This window comes from Thunnus albacares, chromosome 19 (genome assembly GCF_914725855.1).
Source record: "Thunnus albacares chromosome 19, fThuAlb1.1, whole genome shotgun sequence".
Taxonomy (NCBI): domain Eukaryota; kingdom Metazoa; phylum Chordata; class Actinopteri; order Scombriformes; family Scombridae; genus Thunnus; species Thunnus albacares.
In genome coordinates this window covers 27,396,598-27,415,788 of record NC_058124.1, presented here as the reverse complement: position 1 = coordinate 27,415,788, position 19,191 = coordinate 27,396,598, and the positions used below count along the sequence as shown (strand labels likewise).

General features: G+C 38.2%; 1 protein-coding gene across 1 annotated transcript; it reads left to right on the top strand.

The window, feature by feature from the left end:
* Window positions 1–667: 667 nt before the first annotated feature.
* LOC122970558 (DEP domain-containing mTOR-interacting protein-like) lies at window positions 668–6,709 on the top strand. The gene is made up of 5 exons (XM_044336741.1): window positions 668–916; window positions 4,099–4,245; window positions 5,205–5,275; window positions 5,521–5,625; window positions 6,154–6,709. Exons 1-5 carry the CDS (start codon window positions 898–900, stop codon window positions 6,280–6,282), a joined length of 471 nt encoding a protein of 156 aa, XP_044192676.1. The 5' UTR covers window positions 668–897; the 3' UTR covers window positions 6,283–6,709.
* The last annotated feature ends 12,482 nt before the right edge of the window (window positions 6,710–19,191 follow it).

Here is a 19,191-nt window from a genome sequence, read left to right as displayed (position 1 = left end):
TCAGTAGCTGTACAGCCTCTGGCGGCTGATGGAACAAAAGGTTAAACGTAGATATTATTCATGTTATTCAGCCTCCAGGAACAGTCAGTCCTAGTTCAGTTATTAAAAATAGAAATTAAACACAATCACACAGCGTAGCAACAGTTCAAGTGGTTCAAATCACTTTATCAGACAGTGTTTGAGGACAAACCAGCAGCCTGGAGGACTGACAGGCCTTCATCTAAAACTTTACAGGTTTTTTTTAATGAAAAGTTGTTTTTTATATATATATTATATTGTTCCTGGTTTAATGTTTTATTTCTTATCTTACAATATGATGATTCTGTGAAGCTCTCAAGAACTTTTTTAATCTCTTGAAATCTTTGCTCAGTTCTGCAAAACTGCAAAAGTTTCACACAAATGATTCATTCGATGAGATAAAACAGATAAATCATTAGCAGTGATGTTCAAAAAATGTTTTCTCAGTTGATGCACACACTGTTATTATGTATTTTTTTAAATGATGTGTAAATTGTAGTGTATTGTTAATATTACTTTGCTCTTTCAGAGGCAAGAAAAGTTCTATTTGAAACGTGTCTCCTCCTCCCTGCTGATGAGGGTCAGTTTGTTTGTTTAAGGGTTTAATATTTAGCTCACACACACACACACACACACACACACACTTTTTTTCTTTACCGGATGACTACCCTCGCTTTCGGATCTGTAAACACACACACAGGTTTAACTGACCAGCTGATTAAGAACATGTATGTTTCTGTCATCTGTCCTGAGAACAGACTGGTTTAATAACAGCAGAGAGCAGCTACAGACTGACTGACTGTCGGTTTATACGAGAAGTTAAAGCTGTTTGTTGTCTGGATTCAACCTCTGAGTGTCTGGATAAACCACTGAGGAAAGATGGGACCTCGAACAGCCGGTAAGAACTGTTTCAGTTTATTCACTGAACGCTGCAAATCAACAAATCAGAAACAAATCAGAGCATCAGCGTCTGCATCTGAACATTTTAAGGGATTTAAACACTTATTTAATGTTTGAATTTAGCCATCAGATCATCTTTGCTCCTCACTCATTACAGGATTTTTCAGTCCTGGAGGTTAATCTAGTAAATCTCTGTTTTTTTTTTGTGATAAATTCATTTTCCAGTTTATTAGTTGCTTATTAGTTTATTTTGCTTTGTTTCATTAAAACAGTGTCTCATTTCATGCAAACCACTGCTGCAACGCGGTTCTAAACTGGGTGATGAGTTAATAAAGAAAAGACTCGCTCAGTTAATTTTTATTAAAAGTAATCAAGTAAAGCGGCTTTAACAGCATCACAGGTTGAGAGACTTTAAGGGTTTTGTTGTAAACACTGTAGCTGCAGTGTAATGTCAGATTTTATGTCTGTTTTTATTTAATTCTATTTAAATGTGTATTATTATATCTTGTGTTTCATTTAAATTTTGTTTAAATGCTTTTATGTTTCATTTAAAGCACTTTGAAATGTCTCGTTGTTGAAAGGTGCCACACAAGTAAACTTGCCTTTAAAATCACTTTTTAAAGTTATATTCAAAGTGAATGATTTCTATAATTTTATTGTTTTATCTCTCGCTATGTTATGCAATCATGTGATCTGTGTTTTATGATGCTGTCATTTTGCATTTTGCAGCAGCGGATGGTTTAAACTAATGAGTGCAGACTGTTGCTTTCATTGTATTCCAGCAGTTTTCTGGTCTTTACATGCTGCCAAACACAAACTGATGTATTTGGGGTTAAATGATGGATCAGACCAGGAGATTACTGCACATACAGACCACAGTAGATTAATAATAATGAATCTGAATAATAAGGCCTATTATTCAGATTCATTTTTACATTTCTGTTGCTCTTTTATTTCAAATAACACAAGCTCGTTTGTAGGTTTCAGAAAAGTGCAACTTTTTGGAAACATAAGACAAATAGTATTCATTAAAATTGCTTTAATCATCAGCAGCTGTGAGAAACAATGAGAGATGAATAAATGAAACTTTAATTTAATTCATCTGACTCTCGTGTGTTTAAATCTGTCAGTTTGGGGATAACATTTCTATTAAACTACTACATACCACACATACTGTTTACAAATCACTTTGGTAATATTATGTATCCGGGAACCATAACCACGGCGACAAGGGGAAGCACTGGATAAATTATTACCCTGAACAGGAAGCCTTGCTGTGATTATGAGGCAAAGGCCATGACATGTTATATTGTTTTATTATCATTTTATTATCTGCATGTGTTCAGTCACTGGGTCATCCAATTATAGAATGACCCAATTAAACGTTGCTCAATGTCAACAATGAGCACTATGTCCACTGAATAAAAGCCTGTAAACAAAGCAACATGCAGTGTTTTTGACATCTGGCCAGGGACAACAGATGAAAATGTGTAATTGACACGTCCTCTTACTGTTGGTTAATGAACTCTGTCAGATAAATAACTGAATGAAACACCTGGCAGACTTGAGAAGAGGCTGGTTAAAGAGGTGAATGGGCCCAAAGTCTCATCTCATCCTACAAGTCTGTGTTGACTAGTTTAAATATTTAACAGGACCACTGTAGATAGATTTAACCACCTTATCATCATTTATTCCTCAACTCCCACTGAAGAGATGAAACCAGGTCAGTGGAGATTATGGCACAGAGGGTGTGTGTGTGTGTGGGTGTAATATTGTGGCACATACAAGGTCAGGAGCCAGGATGAAAAAAGGGACACATCCACACACAAACTATTTTATAACAACCAAAAAGACAACACAACAAACACAACATAAATATAAGAAACACAAACACAACATAAACATAAGAACAGACAAAAGCAACTAATTCCACACACTTTCACAATATCAGAGTCAAAACTGATGCACAAACAAACAAAACACAATAAGTGAAAGGGTTTAATTTTTAACTAAAGGTCAAATCAGAGCACTTCTTAAAGGGGACATATCATGTCATTTTTATACTGTTATGATGTCAGATGTTAAACATGATCAAAGTCCCAAAACTTGAGGTGAATGTATGTAAAATAAAAGCTCCCTGCAAGACAAGACTCAGGGTTTACCTGCTCTTTAAGGACCAGTGTGTAGGATTTAGTGGCATCTAGTGGTGAGTTTGCAGATTGCAACCGACCCTTCCAAGCATGCAGGAGAACCTACGGTGGCTGCTAAAACATACAAAAAACATAAAAGTCCCTCTCTAGAGCCAGTGTTTGGTTTGTCCCTTCTGGGCTACTGTAGAAACATGGCGGTGCAACATGGCGTGGAAGAGGACCTCTGTAGATATAAAGGCTCATTTTAAGGCAACACAAACATGATTCTTATTTTCAGGTGTTTATATACTAATTAAAACATACTAATGATTATTATATTCCATTTCTGCCAAGTCTGTTCCGCTAGATGCCACTAAATTCTCCACACTGCACCTTTAACGGTCCATCAAACCCATAAACGGCCATCTGTTGTCTTTATTGATTAGGTTGTTCCAGGGGTCGTTTACGTTACAGATCAGATTCAAGACTCCAAAAGTTTCCATTTTGAGTAAAGAAGGAGAAAAAGAAGTGAAATCCTGCTACTATAGTTTGTTAACGTAGCCTTCTGGAGTTGGAGGAAGCTTCCTGAAGCTGACCAATCAGAGCAGAGAGCTAAAACGGCCTGTTTCAGACAGAGGCTGAACTGAGGGGCTGCATAAAGGGCCAATATAAGATAAATAAGGAGTTTTAACTGTAAATCATACGAAGTAGAGCCCCAGAATATAAATATAGACGTGGAAATGTGCAGAATACACAGTTGGGGACATTTGGGCCCCTTGTTTGCTCACTCGATATGATGTTAAAGCTAAAAGAGTAAAAAGCCCCCTCGCATGCATGAGTGTGACCTCTATTTGACTTTCTTATCTTTGCTATTTTAGGAAGCGTCAGTTGTTATCAAGGCATGTTTGAACAGAAACAGAATTGGAAATTAAAATTGAGGAAGTTAAACACAAAACTGGGTCAGTTTCTCGACACCTGATCGCTTCGGAAAGTCTGTCATGATTTCATCTCTCTCTCTCTCTCTCTCTCTCTCTCTCTCTCTCTCCATCAGTCGCTCCATCTAAGGAGATGAAGGCAGGAGGAGGATGTGGAGCCCGGCTGAGGAGCAGCAGTGATGGAAGCAGATACAGCAGGAGAGCAGTTGGCCTCCCTAGTAACTCCTCTTCCTCCTCCCCAGTTCTCTCCAACCCCAAATCAGGTAGAGAAAACCCAACTGTACAGACTGGAGGAGCTAATGCCACGTTCACGTCATCAACTCTAGATGGTTGTATGTGCACTGACAACATAACACTATATCCATTCATTCTGGGTTTAACCACTATGAACGACAGGCGGCTGATGTAAGGTGTCCATATGTGCTTGATTTTCAAGAACTTGCATATTACGGAGCACAAAGTCAGATACATCGACGCCTTTAGAAAAGAATTTCCCAGAATGCTCTTTACAAGTCGAAATTACTCATAATTACGATTACTCCAATATGACGTGAATGTGTTACGACTGTTATGATCTTTTTGTTCACATTTTGATTGACTAGTTGAAAAAGACACTTAGACGGTTTGAGGTTTCCGAGTTTTGTAGGTCTTAAAGGTGCTTCAGATGCTTTTTAAAGCAGAAAAATCTAAAAACTCACATTTCTTTGGATCGTGGACAGTTCAGGAGACACTGTTTAGGTCCTTGTTTGTTTGTTTGTTTGTTTGTTTGTGTGAAAGTCAGATACAAAGCCCAGCAAGTGGTGTGTTCAGATAGTGTCAATGAGATGTCAATCACAGAGTCTAATTATGAATTACATCTGTATCAAAGAGGTGTTGCAATTATAAAGACTGTTACTGTGACTTGTTTGTGGTACTTTCATTAAATTTCAGAATTTATTAAGAATTTGTTCCATACTGAGATTGAGATGTTCCATTTTTCTTGTTTTTTATGTAAAAGTAGAAGCCAAAATCTAATTTTGAGATCAAAATAATTATCAACAACATGTAAGACATACAGGTTTAACCATATTGTGTGTATTTTGTGTATTTTTGAGTGTATCATATATGTGTGCGTGTTATCATAATTCTGTTTTGTTTTATTTTTTGCTTACATTGTTGGAAAACCAACCAACCAATTTACTCAATATCCATTTTGACATTTATACTTTTGTTTCATGTTCAGTCCTGAAGAGACCAGTGAGCACGGAGGAGCTGCAAACACCAGGAGGACCTTACATGAAGAAAACATTCACAGTACGTCCACAATTTAACCTTCTTCTAACCATAAACATGTTTCATTAAGTTCAAATTACACGAGAGGAAAGAAAACAGCATCTGAAACTCAGCATACACATCTCTTATCTAACATCCTGCAACACATTCATCTGTTCAAACCTTTTCTGTTGCAAAATATAGTTTAATCACTTTAAATGGGCTCATATTTCAGTGTAGCCATGTTTGCTGCACATAAATGTCTGACAGACCTCCCTGTGTTTCAGATTGTGGGCGATGCAGTGGGTTGGGGGTTTGTGGTGAGAGGAAACAGGCCGTGTCACATCCAGGCTGTGGAGCCCTGCGGCCCAGCTGCTGCTGCAGGGATGAAGGTACAGTAGGCATCTTGGGAAATGTAGTGGTTGAAGAAAATTATTCCCTTTATTATTTAGAAGGAGAAAGAAATTAGCTGTATTTCATAGAGGTTGGCAGTGTTACTACTGACTTGTACAGTTAGCGTTAGAGGAACTGCAGGTTAAATCACTTCTGCACTAGTGGTCACTACATTTTTTTGAAGCTACATTTCTTTCTGACAGCATTTAGAAGAAAAAAAATCCCAGTTTAATATGTTACCACACTGTAAAATATGCTTCTTTAAGTCTATGGATGTCTTCTGGGCAGACCCCTTTTCTTCTAACTTATTTAAAACTGTGAGATTCAGTACAAACATTATATGCTAAACTACAGTTTAGTTTACATCTTCAGGGGCATTGCATAATCTTAAAAAATAATTTTAGTAATTAAACTAAGCACACCAGGAAACTGCCGTCAGTATCATCATAAAGATCTACCAGTGAATTTGTTTATGACTCCTAACTAATTAACTTTTCTTATTGCTTCCATCTCCTCTTAATCTGCAGGTTTGTCAGTTTGTGGTTTCCGTCAACGGTCTAAATGTTCTCAATCTGGACTACCGGACTGTCAGCCACCTAATCCTAACAGGACCCAGAACCGTGGTGATGGAGGTGATGGAGGAGACCGACCATTGAAGAATGAAAGAAATATGGATGTATAAACAGCACAGTAAACAGCTGCCATGTCCAGGGTTTTATAACTGTAACAGTTACTGATATGTGTCTGAGGTTTTTCTATGAGGGACCAAAAACACAAGAATGAAACAGGAGATAACCTCGTTACATGGGAAACATTCTGTTTTGAAGTTGTTATTGAACTGATGGAAAGGCTGACGATTTAACTCAAAGACTAAAACTTGTGCTCAACAGCAGCCACACCTTCTGAATTATGAGCTTGTAAAGTTTTGAAAAGCGTCGGCGTCGGTCTTTAGAGCTGATGAGAAACTCCCAGTAATTGACTCTGGGAAGAGAAGAGAGTCTGTCAGTAGAAAACAAACACAATGTGGCCTTTTGGATAATTGGTTCTCGAGCACATAGTGGTCCAGTGATGACATGTCTATATGTTTTTGAAATAATTGGATGTGTCTGATGAGAAAAGACACCATGCGGCCTGCAGCTCCAGCAAGGGTCATTATGACACTTCTGGATAGCACCATACAGAAACTCTGGAGGTTAAGATGCAGTTCCTGTAATTGGCCACTTGATTTCACTATGTAAATTTATATTTAAGTGAATGGTAGCTCAGAAAAAGCTCAACTTTCGTTAGCAAGTTTTACTTCTATGAATTTGCCACGTAAAGGCTTAAAGAGACGACTTAAAACTCATCACTTCATGTTTGAAAGAGACTTTTTCTTAAAGGATTTGCCTGGTGCTTTTCTATATTTTTCCTTATTGTCAACAAATCTCATGTGCAGATCCAAACCAACAATGAGCTGTGTTTATTGTGTGTGTATCAAAGCCTGATATATCTTATTCCTCCTCTTATTCCTCTGCCGTAGACCTCTGTCGTTGTCCAAAAACGGTTAAAAACACATCAGCGAGCCACACCGCTGCACTGGGTGACATCTTCTTTATTAGCTTGTTGTGCTACATATCACAACCTGTTGACTTTGCACTAAAGAAAGAAAGAAATTAGCTGTATTTCATAGAGGTTGGCAGTGTTACTACTGACCTCTACAGTTAGCGTTAGAGGAACCGCAGGTTAAATCACTTCTGCACTGGTGGTCGCTACATTTTTTGTAGCTACATTTCTATCTGATAGCATTTAGAAGACAGAATCCCAGTTTAATATGTTACCACACTGTAAAATATGCTTCTTTAAGTCTATGGATGTAAATTCTTGAGAATTTTACAATTTAGTACAAAGTCTGGGACAGAACTGTGTTCCTGCACATGCTCAGTGATGTCTGCCTTACGTAGAACTACTCTCCAGAGACAGAAAACATGATCGCTGTTATTAGTCTTTGGAGCCGTTTCTAAACAAATTAACGTGACCAAACTCTTCATGATGAAGGAACATGTCACCCAGTGCAGCGGTGTGACTCACTGACATGTTTTTAATAGTTTTTGGACAATAACGGAGGTCTACAGCACAGAGGAATAAGTTATATCAGGCTTTGATACACACACAATACTTACATTAGTATATCAGTTCATTGCTGGTTTGGATCCAAACATGAGATTTGTCGACAGTAATAAAAATATAGAAAATCGCCAGCCATATCCTTTAAATATCCTTTAAATAAAGATCTGCCAGGCACAGAAAGACTCTCATGAACTTGGATGACTCACTTAAACTAAATGATGAAAAATGTACATATATTTATAAGAAAAAAAATCACTGAAGATGATCAGTTGAAGGTGTTTTCAGACACACCTGCGTTGTGTTGTCTTAGAAACTGATCCTGGAAGTAATTATGTTGTTGATGTCGCTCCAACAGTTGATGTGGACTTTTAACCCCATGTGCCACCTCACTGCCTCCTTCACACACACAATAACACATTACCTGCATGCATCACAGAGGCATTCACACACACACACACATAGAAACACGTGCCCCTCCCTCGACAGTGTTTACTTTTCCATCGCTCTCTGCGATGTCTGATTCCCAGAAAGGAAGGGAAGACTGTGAGGAAGTGTAAGGGAAGATCAACAACAAGTTAACGAGGGAGCAGACTTGAACTGAAGTGCTTTGTTTTAAAGTCTCTCTTATTGTATTCCTTTACCTTTTATACTTTTATAACACCTATTTTATGATGGTTTTGTGTGTGTATGTGTGTGAGAGAGAGTTTTTGAAATTAATGTGTTGTCGACTCCAGATTTGCTAACATGAGAGAGAGACACAGTGAGTCTCTCAGCTACTCTTGCATCTTTAATGGTGGTTTTCATACAGACAGTTAGTGGAATTATGGTCGAATATTGTTTTGAAATACTGGGTACTGATGTCATTGCTGCAAGGATTTTCTTTTAAGAAACTGAATATCCTGATTAGAAATAAAAAGTCTCACTTTCCTTGATGTGCACTACAACACATCAAGCAGAGAGTAAGCCTATTAGAGGCTTATCAGTATTTAATGTAGTACTACTTAAACATTGTATGTATTATACTTCTTAATGAGTTGCTTTAAGTCACCCCTTTCTTTTATTTTTTCACCTGTTTTTGTTTTAATTTCATTGTAAAAGTACTTTGGGCTGAATTTCTCATGAGAAATATGAATAAAATATATATGAAGGCTCGAGCGACTGATTCATTGATTACACATGGACATTCTCTTCTGTCACCTGACATATAGGGAATCCTCCCAGTGATTAACCATCATTCGCTGTTGTAAAAGAGGCCAAAGTTCACTCTGTCAAAAGGTCATGTGTTTAAGAATATAAAGAGTTGCTGTTACATCAGCGGCTTCACATTCAGGTTTTGAAACACTTGAGTTTTGTGTTCAGCTACACCTCCGATGCATCCTGTGCCCGAGGCCAACGTGCACAGGATGCTCCAGCGAGTCAACACCCGCAAACCGTCTGGACCAGCTGGAATCCCAGTCTGTGTGATCAGAGCACATGCAGCACAGCTGGCAGGTAGGTTCACCGACATTTTTAATCTCTCCTTCTGTGAAGTCCCCTCCGCATCCACCATTGTTCCAGTGCTGAAAAAAGCAAAATAACACGCTTAAATGACTGGCGTCCTGTTGCCCTCACTACCATCATTAATAAACGCTTTGAGAGGCATATTAAGGATCTTATCTGCAGTATGATTCCACCCACACTGGTCCCTCACATATTTGCCTGCCAGCAAAACAGATCTACCAACGACGCCATAACCACGACACTCTGCCCTCACATGTGTCAGAATGCTGTTCTTAGATAACAGTTCAGCATTCGGCACCATGATTCTCTCCAGACTCGACTCCAAGCTCGGGAACTTGAGTCTCAATCCAAGCCGGTGCAGCTGGATCATGGACTTCCTGATTTGTCTTTGACCCTCAACACAGGGTCCCCCTAGGGATGTTTCCCGAGTCCTCTCCTCTATTTCTTGTACACCCACGACTGCACAGTTCCAACCTGGTGATTAAATTCACAGACGAGACGGCCTACAGGGGAGAGGTCAACAATCTGATGCAGTGGTGCCAAGAGAACAATCTCTCTCTCAACGTCGACAAGACCAAGGAGCTGATCGTAGACTACCCGCCGACGTCAATGGGTCTGCTGTGGAGAGAGTCGGCAGCTTCAAGTTCCTCGGCGTCCACATCACCGAGAACCTCACGTGGGACGAGCACACTGGCCATGTTGTGAAAAAGGCACAGCAACGCCTCTTTCACCTCAGGCGGCTGAAGAAGTTTGGCATGGTAGAAGATTCTACAGGCTTTTCTACAGAAAAAAGCATCCTCAGTGAGGGCTGTGCAGTCAGCCCAGGACATCAGTGCATATGAGCTTCCCTCCACGGACTGTCTCAGCTGCTACCGTCTGGCAAATGGTATCACAGCCTCAAGGCCCAGACCAGCAGGCCCAGACCAGCAGGCCCTGGACAGCTTTTTCCACCAGGCTACCAGGCTTATAAACATTGGACACTGACAGCCAGCACACACATACATGAGCACACACATATGTACATATAGTAATTTATTCATATATTATACATAGGACACAAGCACATCGCACTTTACATACATACATACATACATGCACCCGTATGTTTTATATTGTTTTTGTTGTTTATACTCTTATCTATTACTATGGCTTTTACTGTTTTAAATATGTCCACTATTTTCTCCTACTGCATTGTCAAGGAGCTTAAATCTAAGACTTTTACTCACTTAAACTTGTATAATGAGATGTAACAATAAAGAAACTTGAAACTTAACATGCAGTTCACCAACACTGCAGTTTGCAGTTTCACCAGGAGGTGGCAGCACCTGTGTGTGCTGCTGGCAGTAATCCAGCATATTCATGGTGCTGCTTCTCCACATGACTTTAAACCAACATATTTTTAACCGAAGACGACTGTTTTACTGCTTCTCCTTTCCTTTTTCTAGCTTTCTTTTGGTGTTTGGTCACATTCTTCACATTCTTCAGACTCAAGACATCTTTTCATTTAAAGCCCTACAGTTGTTAGGAAATTATTCTGATGACTGATCATTTATTTGTTTGTAGACCTGGTGAAACTCAATGCAGTCTTTCAAGTTTTTTAAATCATTTTCTTTTCTACCTTTATTTACTCAGTGAAGTTTCACTGACAGTCTCTCTTCTGCAGGAATGTCCTGACCACATTCACACCTGGAAGCCACCCAGTACAACCACAGTCTAACCTGTTGACCACTGAGCAGCTCCACTGGAGCAGTTGGGGTCAAAGGCCTTGCATGTCAGTAGTGGTGCCCTTGAGCAAGCTTTGTTTGTTCACTTTTTTCCCCACCCAGAGTCATCCTGGTCCGGGTATTGTACGAGCTCGCTTCTATAATCTTTAGGCCACCACTGCTGCTTTCAGCCCTTAATCCTCAGCATCTGCAGGTCAGATGCTACAGGGGTTTTAAATTCTAGCTTATAAAAAGCTGATGCTGCAGTAACATGTTAGATTTATTGAGGATGCAAGAATATAAAATTAGAGAAAAAATAATGATAGAAACCAGAATTGACATCCATGGATGTTTGTTTTGTGAAATCTTACAGACACCACTTCAAAACAATTTGCATAATCATCTTAATATCATAATATCATCTTACATTTATGTTTACATTTACATTTAGTCATTTGGCAGACCAGGTACAACAAGTGCAATGAGAAAAAGCGCTAGACAAAAGGTTTGTTTTTATTTGTTTTTAAAGTAAGAAACAAATGGAAGTAGACAAGTGCATAAGAAACACCATAAACAACCAGAGAGTAGTCCAACAGTCAAAGTGCTAAAAAGTAAAAGGGACTCAAAGCGTTGAAGTGTTCATAGCAGAGCTGAGTTTTCAGGCGTTTCTTGAATACACCAAGGGAGTCTGCAGACTGTGTGGAGGTGGGTAGCTGCTTCCACCATCATGGAACCACAAATGACGAGTCTGTATTGTGATTTCAGACCAGGCAGTTATGGTATTACCAGACATTGTTCATTTGCGGATCTTACGAAACAACTGTAAATCTTTGGGTTGAACTGTTGAACTTGGCTTTCTCCTGCAACTTTCTGTTTGTGAAATACATCCCAAGAAAGACAGAGAATCCCTATCATTACTGTCATTCTCTTTTGTCAACACGGGGAATCCTCCCAGTGACTGATGGTTATCAACCAATTCGTAAAGAAGGTCAAAGTCAAGAGGTCATGTGTAAAGTTCAGGAACATAAACTGCTGGAGCCAAGAATGAGGGGTTACACTAGAGGTCAAGTGGATGACAGTACATGAAAACTGGAATTTTAAAGCAAGTTTGTGAAGCATGAAGGCTTTTTATCAGACAAATTATGAGAGCTCTTGTGCCTCAATCATCACCTCTACTGCTTTGATGCTTTGCTCATGAGCTCCTTGACAGTAGAAGCTGGGGGAGGAGGGTTCACTCCTTACCAATCCCTGCTCTCACTTTCTTTACTTCTTCTGTCATAACCACATCCTCTCAGTGGTAAGTAGGACAGGCCGGTATTCCTGAACATTCCAGGGGATTTTAGAGAATTCCAGCTGAACGGCCTTCCGCTCCGAGCCTGCAGAGACACATTCAACAAGAGCAGAGAAGTAGACCGAATGTGGAGAAGGATTTACCACTTGTATTACAGATCTCCTAGCAACTCCGAGTGCTAATCACAGAGGTTTATTTTAACATTGGCTACATAAAATACAGAGCCAAAATCATGATGTCATGTTCAGGCAAACCTCTGTTCAACCAGCTTCTGTAAGTGAGAGTTTACTGTCCATATTTTTAGACAAGTCGGCATCCAGTACAGTACTTCCTATCAGAAGTTAAAACCTTTGTGATTTAAACATGTGGAGTGAACAACACACCGCACTGTTGAGTGAGATTACTGTTTCTTCCAAGGCTGTATTTAGAGTTATTTACATCACTACAAATGTAAATGGATTTTGAATGGAGGTTTTCTTACTTCTGAAACAGAACTTGGAAGTTCCTGTTTCACTTTGGCTCTCTATAATGTTTAAATCAAGCCTTTATAGAACAAACAACAACAAAGAGATACCTGAAAGGACTGTTGTAGAGTGAATATCAGCAAGACACCATGAACCAACTTGGAGATCAAATGGAAAACATAAAGACACCATCAAAACCCAGTAGAAACAAACATCAGACAATGCAGAAATAAACCTTTATAAACAATCACAAACTACTGTAAACCATAAAACATGAGCAAATGCAAAAGAAACCATTACAAACCAGAATCTAGACAGTGATGGAAACCAGCAGCTACTATCAAATAACCTTTACAGACTGTACATACAAACCACTCGCTACACTGGAATCCATTAGAAACCACTGCAACTCATGATGGAAACCATGCGAACCCATAACAAGCTATTAGAAACCAATACAGCTCATAATAGAGACTATGAAAAACCACAACGATTTAAAAAACCAGTGTATCTAGTAATGAGAACCATTAGAAACAGAAATAAACTGCTTGAAAACGCAGCTTGAAAGTAGAAACAAAACCAACCCATAACATCAATAAATCAATCAATCAATCAATCAAACTTTATTTATATAGCAACTTTCACACAAGTGGAATACAATTCAAAGTGCTTGGATAGTAAATATAGATAAGAAGATAGAAGACTAATGCACACCAAGATCCAAGTAAAATACCAAAAACATGATGACTTAAATGTAAAATGTAATAATAGATTAAAAAGAAAAAGATTTAGTAAAACCTACTTTATTGATTGAATAAGACAACAATAAAAGGTTAAAATGGTTAAAATAATAAAAGAATATACAAGCAATAACAGACACACAAAATAAATAGATTAAAAAAACCAAATAAATAAATAAATCACATAATAATCACACCATAAAATTATAAGATACTACATGAAAGCCAGGATAAACAGTCTATGTTTAAAAATATCAATATATTTTCAGCTCGTCTCTGAAGGTTGTTCCAGCGGCTCAGAGCATAACGGCTAAAAGAAGCATCGCTGAAGGTTTTTTCGTTGTGCTTTTTGAAGCAGCTGAAAGAGAAGAACCAGGAGGATCAAACCATTATATGATAGGCCCTAATGAGTTATGATAATTTCTAATGTTTTTTTTTTTTTTCTATCTAATGGACACTATCAGGATTCTTCTGATGGTTTCTGGAAAGGTCAAAGCTCTGATCCATTATTGATTTCGCTTATTAAATCAACTTCCATAATGAACAGAAAATGCAAATGAAAAGGTGGAGGAAGGTTAAAGAAGAATTTTATTTAAGCCTGACACAGCCAGAGAGAGAGACATGGATGATCATGCAAATAGGGTGAAACACAAGGTTGTGATGATCCTTAAGCAGAACAGTTTTGACTCGTGGTTCATCTAATCATGTGATATCAGTGTGCAGAACGTTGTCCGAAAAATAAGACTTTCTGTTTCTCAAAGTCTTGCAACGCTGTAAAACACTCCCTTAAAAAAATATTGTTCTTTGTTACATTCATAGAGTAAGAGCTCCAATAAATTTTAATTCATCTGTCCAAATGATAAGTTGCTTGGTCTGTAGAATGTCAGAAAATGATGAAAAATATTGATTATTGTTTCCCAAAGCCCAAGATGACGTCCTCAGATGTCTTGTTTTGTCCCGACTAACAGTCCACAACTCAAAGATATTCAACTTACTCACTTTGAACACTAAAGAAACCAGAAAATATTACATTTAATGATCTCAAACCAGAAAATTTGGACTTTCTTAAAAATGGACTCAAAACGATTAACTAATCATCAAAATAGTTGGCGATTAATTTCATTGTTGGCAACTAATTGATGGATCAACTTTGATTGATATTGTTGCAGCTCTAGACAGAGTACAACATTTTTTCTGTAACCGAAGAAGAGTTAATCGCAACTTCAAACATCGTACTCTAAATCTAATGATGACAACTGTGCTGCCATTTTGGTCAGAATTCTTTCAAAAAATAGACACCACTAAATACAATTAAAACAAGAAGATGAAACCTACAGTTCCAGAAACAAAAATTCAACACTCAAGACAGGATATTTCTCTGACAGGACATTTTATTCCCGGCGGCACCTCTTGAATCAATGACAGGGGGGGTGTTGACATGTTATGATGACAGAGATGAAATGGTGCATGTCGCTGCGGTGGCAGCTGCAGAGCTATGTTTCAGGAATGATTTCGGGAGGTGTAACATCTACAGCGACATCAAATTGTGCTGTGATTGTGGTGGACGGCTCAATGGATGGAATGTAAACAAAAGGCTTCCACAGTGAGTTTGTTCAATCCCAAAGACCAGATGGGAAAAACCTGATATAGAAAGAAATACCACTGAGGTGCCCTTGAGTAAGGCACTGGTTATACTGGGCAGCTTTCTGAATGAGAAGCAGGTAAGTGCTTCTAAACAATGGCGTCAACCCTTGAAACCCTCCAGACGTTCTGCTTCCCTGATCAAGTATCTAATCTGATGTTTAGTTTACAATATTTCCTTTTATACATGACTGTCATTAAAGCACTATAATCAACATTTTTCATAATAACAATTGTATGATCTGTCAGTGTGTAATGTGTTGGTTGTGGCTTGTAGTGATGAACCTACAGAGAATTATCAGAGACTCTGCAGCTCCTCTCGGCTTTACGGAGCTTTATAGTGAGTTTCAGCTTGTTGTTTATCTGTCCGGCCGCAACTTTACTGTTCTGGTTCACTCTCAGCATCTCTCATAGCGTCGTTTTCAGAGAAAAAGCTCTAAAAAGTCACTGTACACTACCTGCTCAGCACCAAACGGCAAACAGACACAGTTAGCTGTAGACTAGCTGGTGAACATAGTGGAGCATTTAGCAGCTAAAGAGCCAGATATTTCCCTCAGGAGTTGGTAGAGAGCAAAAACAGAGCTAAAAGAGAGTGAATATTGGACTTACATTCACCAGGTGGACAGAAACACGACTCCACATGAATGATAATGTTGTTTTGTAACTGTTGGATGTGGAAATAAGCAACTGTTTGCTAACAAGGTCAACATATCAACTTAAAAGTGTTGTGTTCACTATTTGTTTTTGCTGCCCCCAAGTGGCCAAAAAAATACTTTAGATAAGCTCAGGATCTTGTAACAATGGAGTGAACAGTGTAAAACTACACAATGACACAAAATTTCAATTCAGCTCAGTTCAATTTTATTTATACAGCACCAAATTATAACAAAAGTTATCTCAGGGCACCTTTCACACAGACCGTACTCAAAGAAAAAACAACACAAAATTACCAACATCTATCTTCAAAACTCATTTTCTGACAGAAGCTGTTTTTATAAAATCAACAAAGCAAAATAACTTTAAGTATTCTAGTATTTTTTGCAAAAAATGCAGAGTTTTTGGAAGGTGTACTTTTATCAGTTTTGGCAGAGTCACTTTTTCTGTTAATCTTTGCATCTTCCAAACTGTTGTATTATTCCTTTAACACCTGTGTTATAGATCCTGATCGTTTCTTGGGAAACACGACCAAATTGTACAACAAGTATCCCAAAATATTCCTGAGAAAAAGATGGATTAAGTCAGACACACAGTATATTATATATGTGTCCTGTTTGCTGTTAATGTACAGTACAAATGTTTCTGTGTTGCAACAGATCCTGACACTTACTGCAACAGTTTGTGGATCACTTTTCATGTACTACCTCCTACTGGCAAAACCAGGGACCAACACCTACCTGTGTGGGAATATCTACCTTTAGGATCTTTGTAGCAGAGGCTGCATGGGCTCCACTTTGTCACTATCTAGAGGCAATTCACCATGTGACAGATAATTGAACGAAGTGCTTGCTATGGAGGAGCACTTGAAGAGAACATAAACCTCATGACTGAGCTCATTAAATTCAGCTGGGTTTTACTGCTCCAGCAACATGAACCTGCATAATGCAATACAGATGGATAATAGAATAAGATATTAATGACTTGCTCAAAAACTTCCAACTTAACAGTGTGGAAAACCACGTCTGACTTTAATAGCTGCCATAAATTTGCCCCATTCTACCTTTAATTGTTAGGAAAATTAATGCTACAGCAGGACTCCTTATATATATGATCCAACATAAAACGATTTGTTTATACAATAAACTGAAGGAATCAAAGAAATAAAATTCTTCAGGTTTGATTATGTAAGATAACTTAATGGCTAAAAAGATTAAATGGTCCTTTGAAAAAGAAATTTAATTGAATTTTGCAGTTCAGTCAGTTCATTTGTGGCTACTCACTGTCAGTGAAGCATTATCCCAGTATCCCATCACTGAATAATAAAGTCTCAGCTCTCTGGTTTATTAATATGGGAGAAGAGACTCTTTTTATATATTCACAAATTAAGGGTTTGGTTGCCAAAAAATGTGTCTACTGTGAGAGAGAGAAGATACTGGAAGCAGACACTGGGAGAGATGAATCTAAAAATTTAAAAACATGGTTCATTTAGACCCTTTAAAGGGGACACATCGTGCATATTTCCAGGTTTATATTTTTATTCTGGGGCTCTTCTGGAATATCTTTGCATGATTTACACTTAAACAAGACAAGGTCAAAACCAGGTATATGGCTGGACCATGAGGGAAATGCTTTTAATTTGAAATGAGGGATAGAGGAAGTGGCGACACGTGGCGACCAAGCCTCCAGGAAGTGCACCAGTTCAAAGTAGGTCTATCTGCAGACTCGCAGTATCTATGTGACACACCTACTTGGTTCAGTTTAGGCAGGAGCAGTGAGGGGTCGGGGGGGTGTGTCGTAGCATGCCATTACCATGACAACATCAGGGGGGCGGTGCAGTGCAGTACAGCAGGTGTGTCGTGTAGGTGTGCAAGACTGCAGATCGACCTTTTTACAGCCAGAGGTTACAGTAAATTATGTCATCAGTCTGTAATAATAATCCAAACTGTTGTGTAGCTTAATAAAGTACAATTAAATGTAATATAGACTGATCTGTTCATTTTAATACATATATATTTATGTAAATGTGGTTGATATGTGCACATATAGAGCCCCACGGCTGAACATGAAGCTTCACTTTACATTCAGATAAACTAATGTTGCAGCTACAACTGTTAGATTTCATCTGTGAGACCAACATTTATCTTCCAAAAAGAATTATATCATATATTAAAATGCTGCAGAGACATTAGAGCCAGTGGTAAATCACCAAAGAGCTGCACAGATCATGTTCTCCCCACCAGGATGGCGACATGTTGACCGGCCGATCATCTCAGGAGTCGAGCTGCTGGCGGCTCAGATGACGCAGGTTTCAACCGTCCAGCAGCTCCTCACATCTCTGAAAAAGTCGGAGCAAATTTCCATATATTGTTTGTTTTTTGTTGTTGTTTTATTGTTTTACAAATACTTTAAATTTTTGCCATAAAACACTTTATAATGCATCATAATTCTTCTTCTTCTTCTTCTTCTTCTTCTTCTTCTTCTAATTGTCCTTTTGGTCAAAAATCAGCCCAAAAAATATGATTCAATACTTTTTCTGATATTAAAATTCATCAATACAATCATGTCATACACCAGTTTCATGCTACTGTAGCTACACTTTGAATTTACTCCATGAAATACTGTATTTGTCACTGGCTTTAAGGATTATTGGGGCACATTTGACTGTAAAAAAAAAGCAACAAAATCTTTGGATTCTTGTCGAGGATAAACTGTTTATTCAAGCTGCAGTTTTGGGAGCCATGAAACTCAAACTCTGAAGGGAACATACATAATTTCACTGTTTAATATTCATGATTATGATAATACAGAGGAAACTTCAGAGACCTGTGATTCTACTCTCGGTTAACAGGCTACATGGTCAGCAAACAAACTCATAATAACTGCGGTGCGGAGAAGCTGCCCGCCTCACCTTCAGTAGACAGAAGCCCATTATTCATCCAAGGCTCTGTGCTATCTGAGAGATAACAGCTGCACATCCAAAGCTGCAGCTCTGAGTGGAAGTTACTATCTAAAGGAATTCAAGGCCCATAGAATTACACTGCTGGTGAAACAAACACATTGTAATTAAAGGCAAATTATGGTCAAAGCATTTCGGTCTTTGTGTTTACACCACATAGTGAAAGTTTTTTTTTTTAAACCACATGAAGGTATAAACAGGGGAAAAAGCACACAGAACTGAATATAGCTGGTCTGCTTTCATCTTTAAAATCACGTCTCAAAACTTAAAAAAAGCCTTTATTTAATTTATACCATACTATTTTATTGTCTTATCTGTTTTCTTACTACGTTTTAAAAAAAAAAAATCTTATTCTAAGGTTTGTTTTTTGCTCCATTTTATTTTAATTGTCTGATTTTACTGCCGACTTGTAATACTCATGTGTTTTAACCATGTAAAGCACTTTGTAGCTTTATTTTGAAAATGATTATTATTTGGGATACATTCATATATTGAAACAAAATGAAG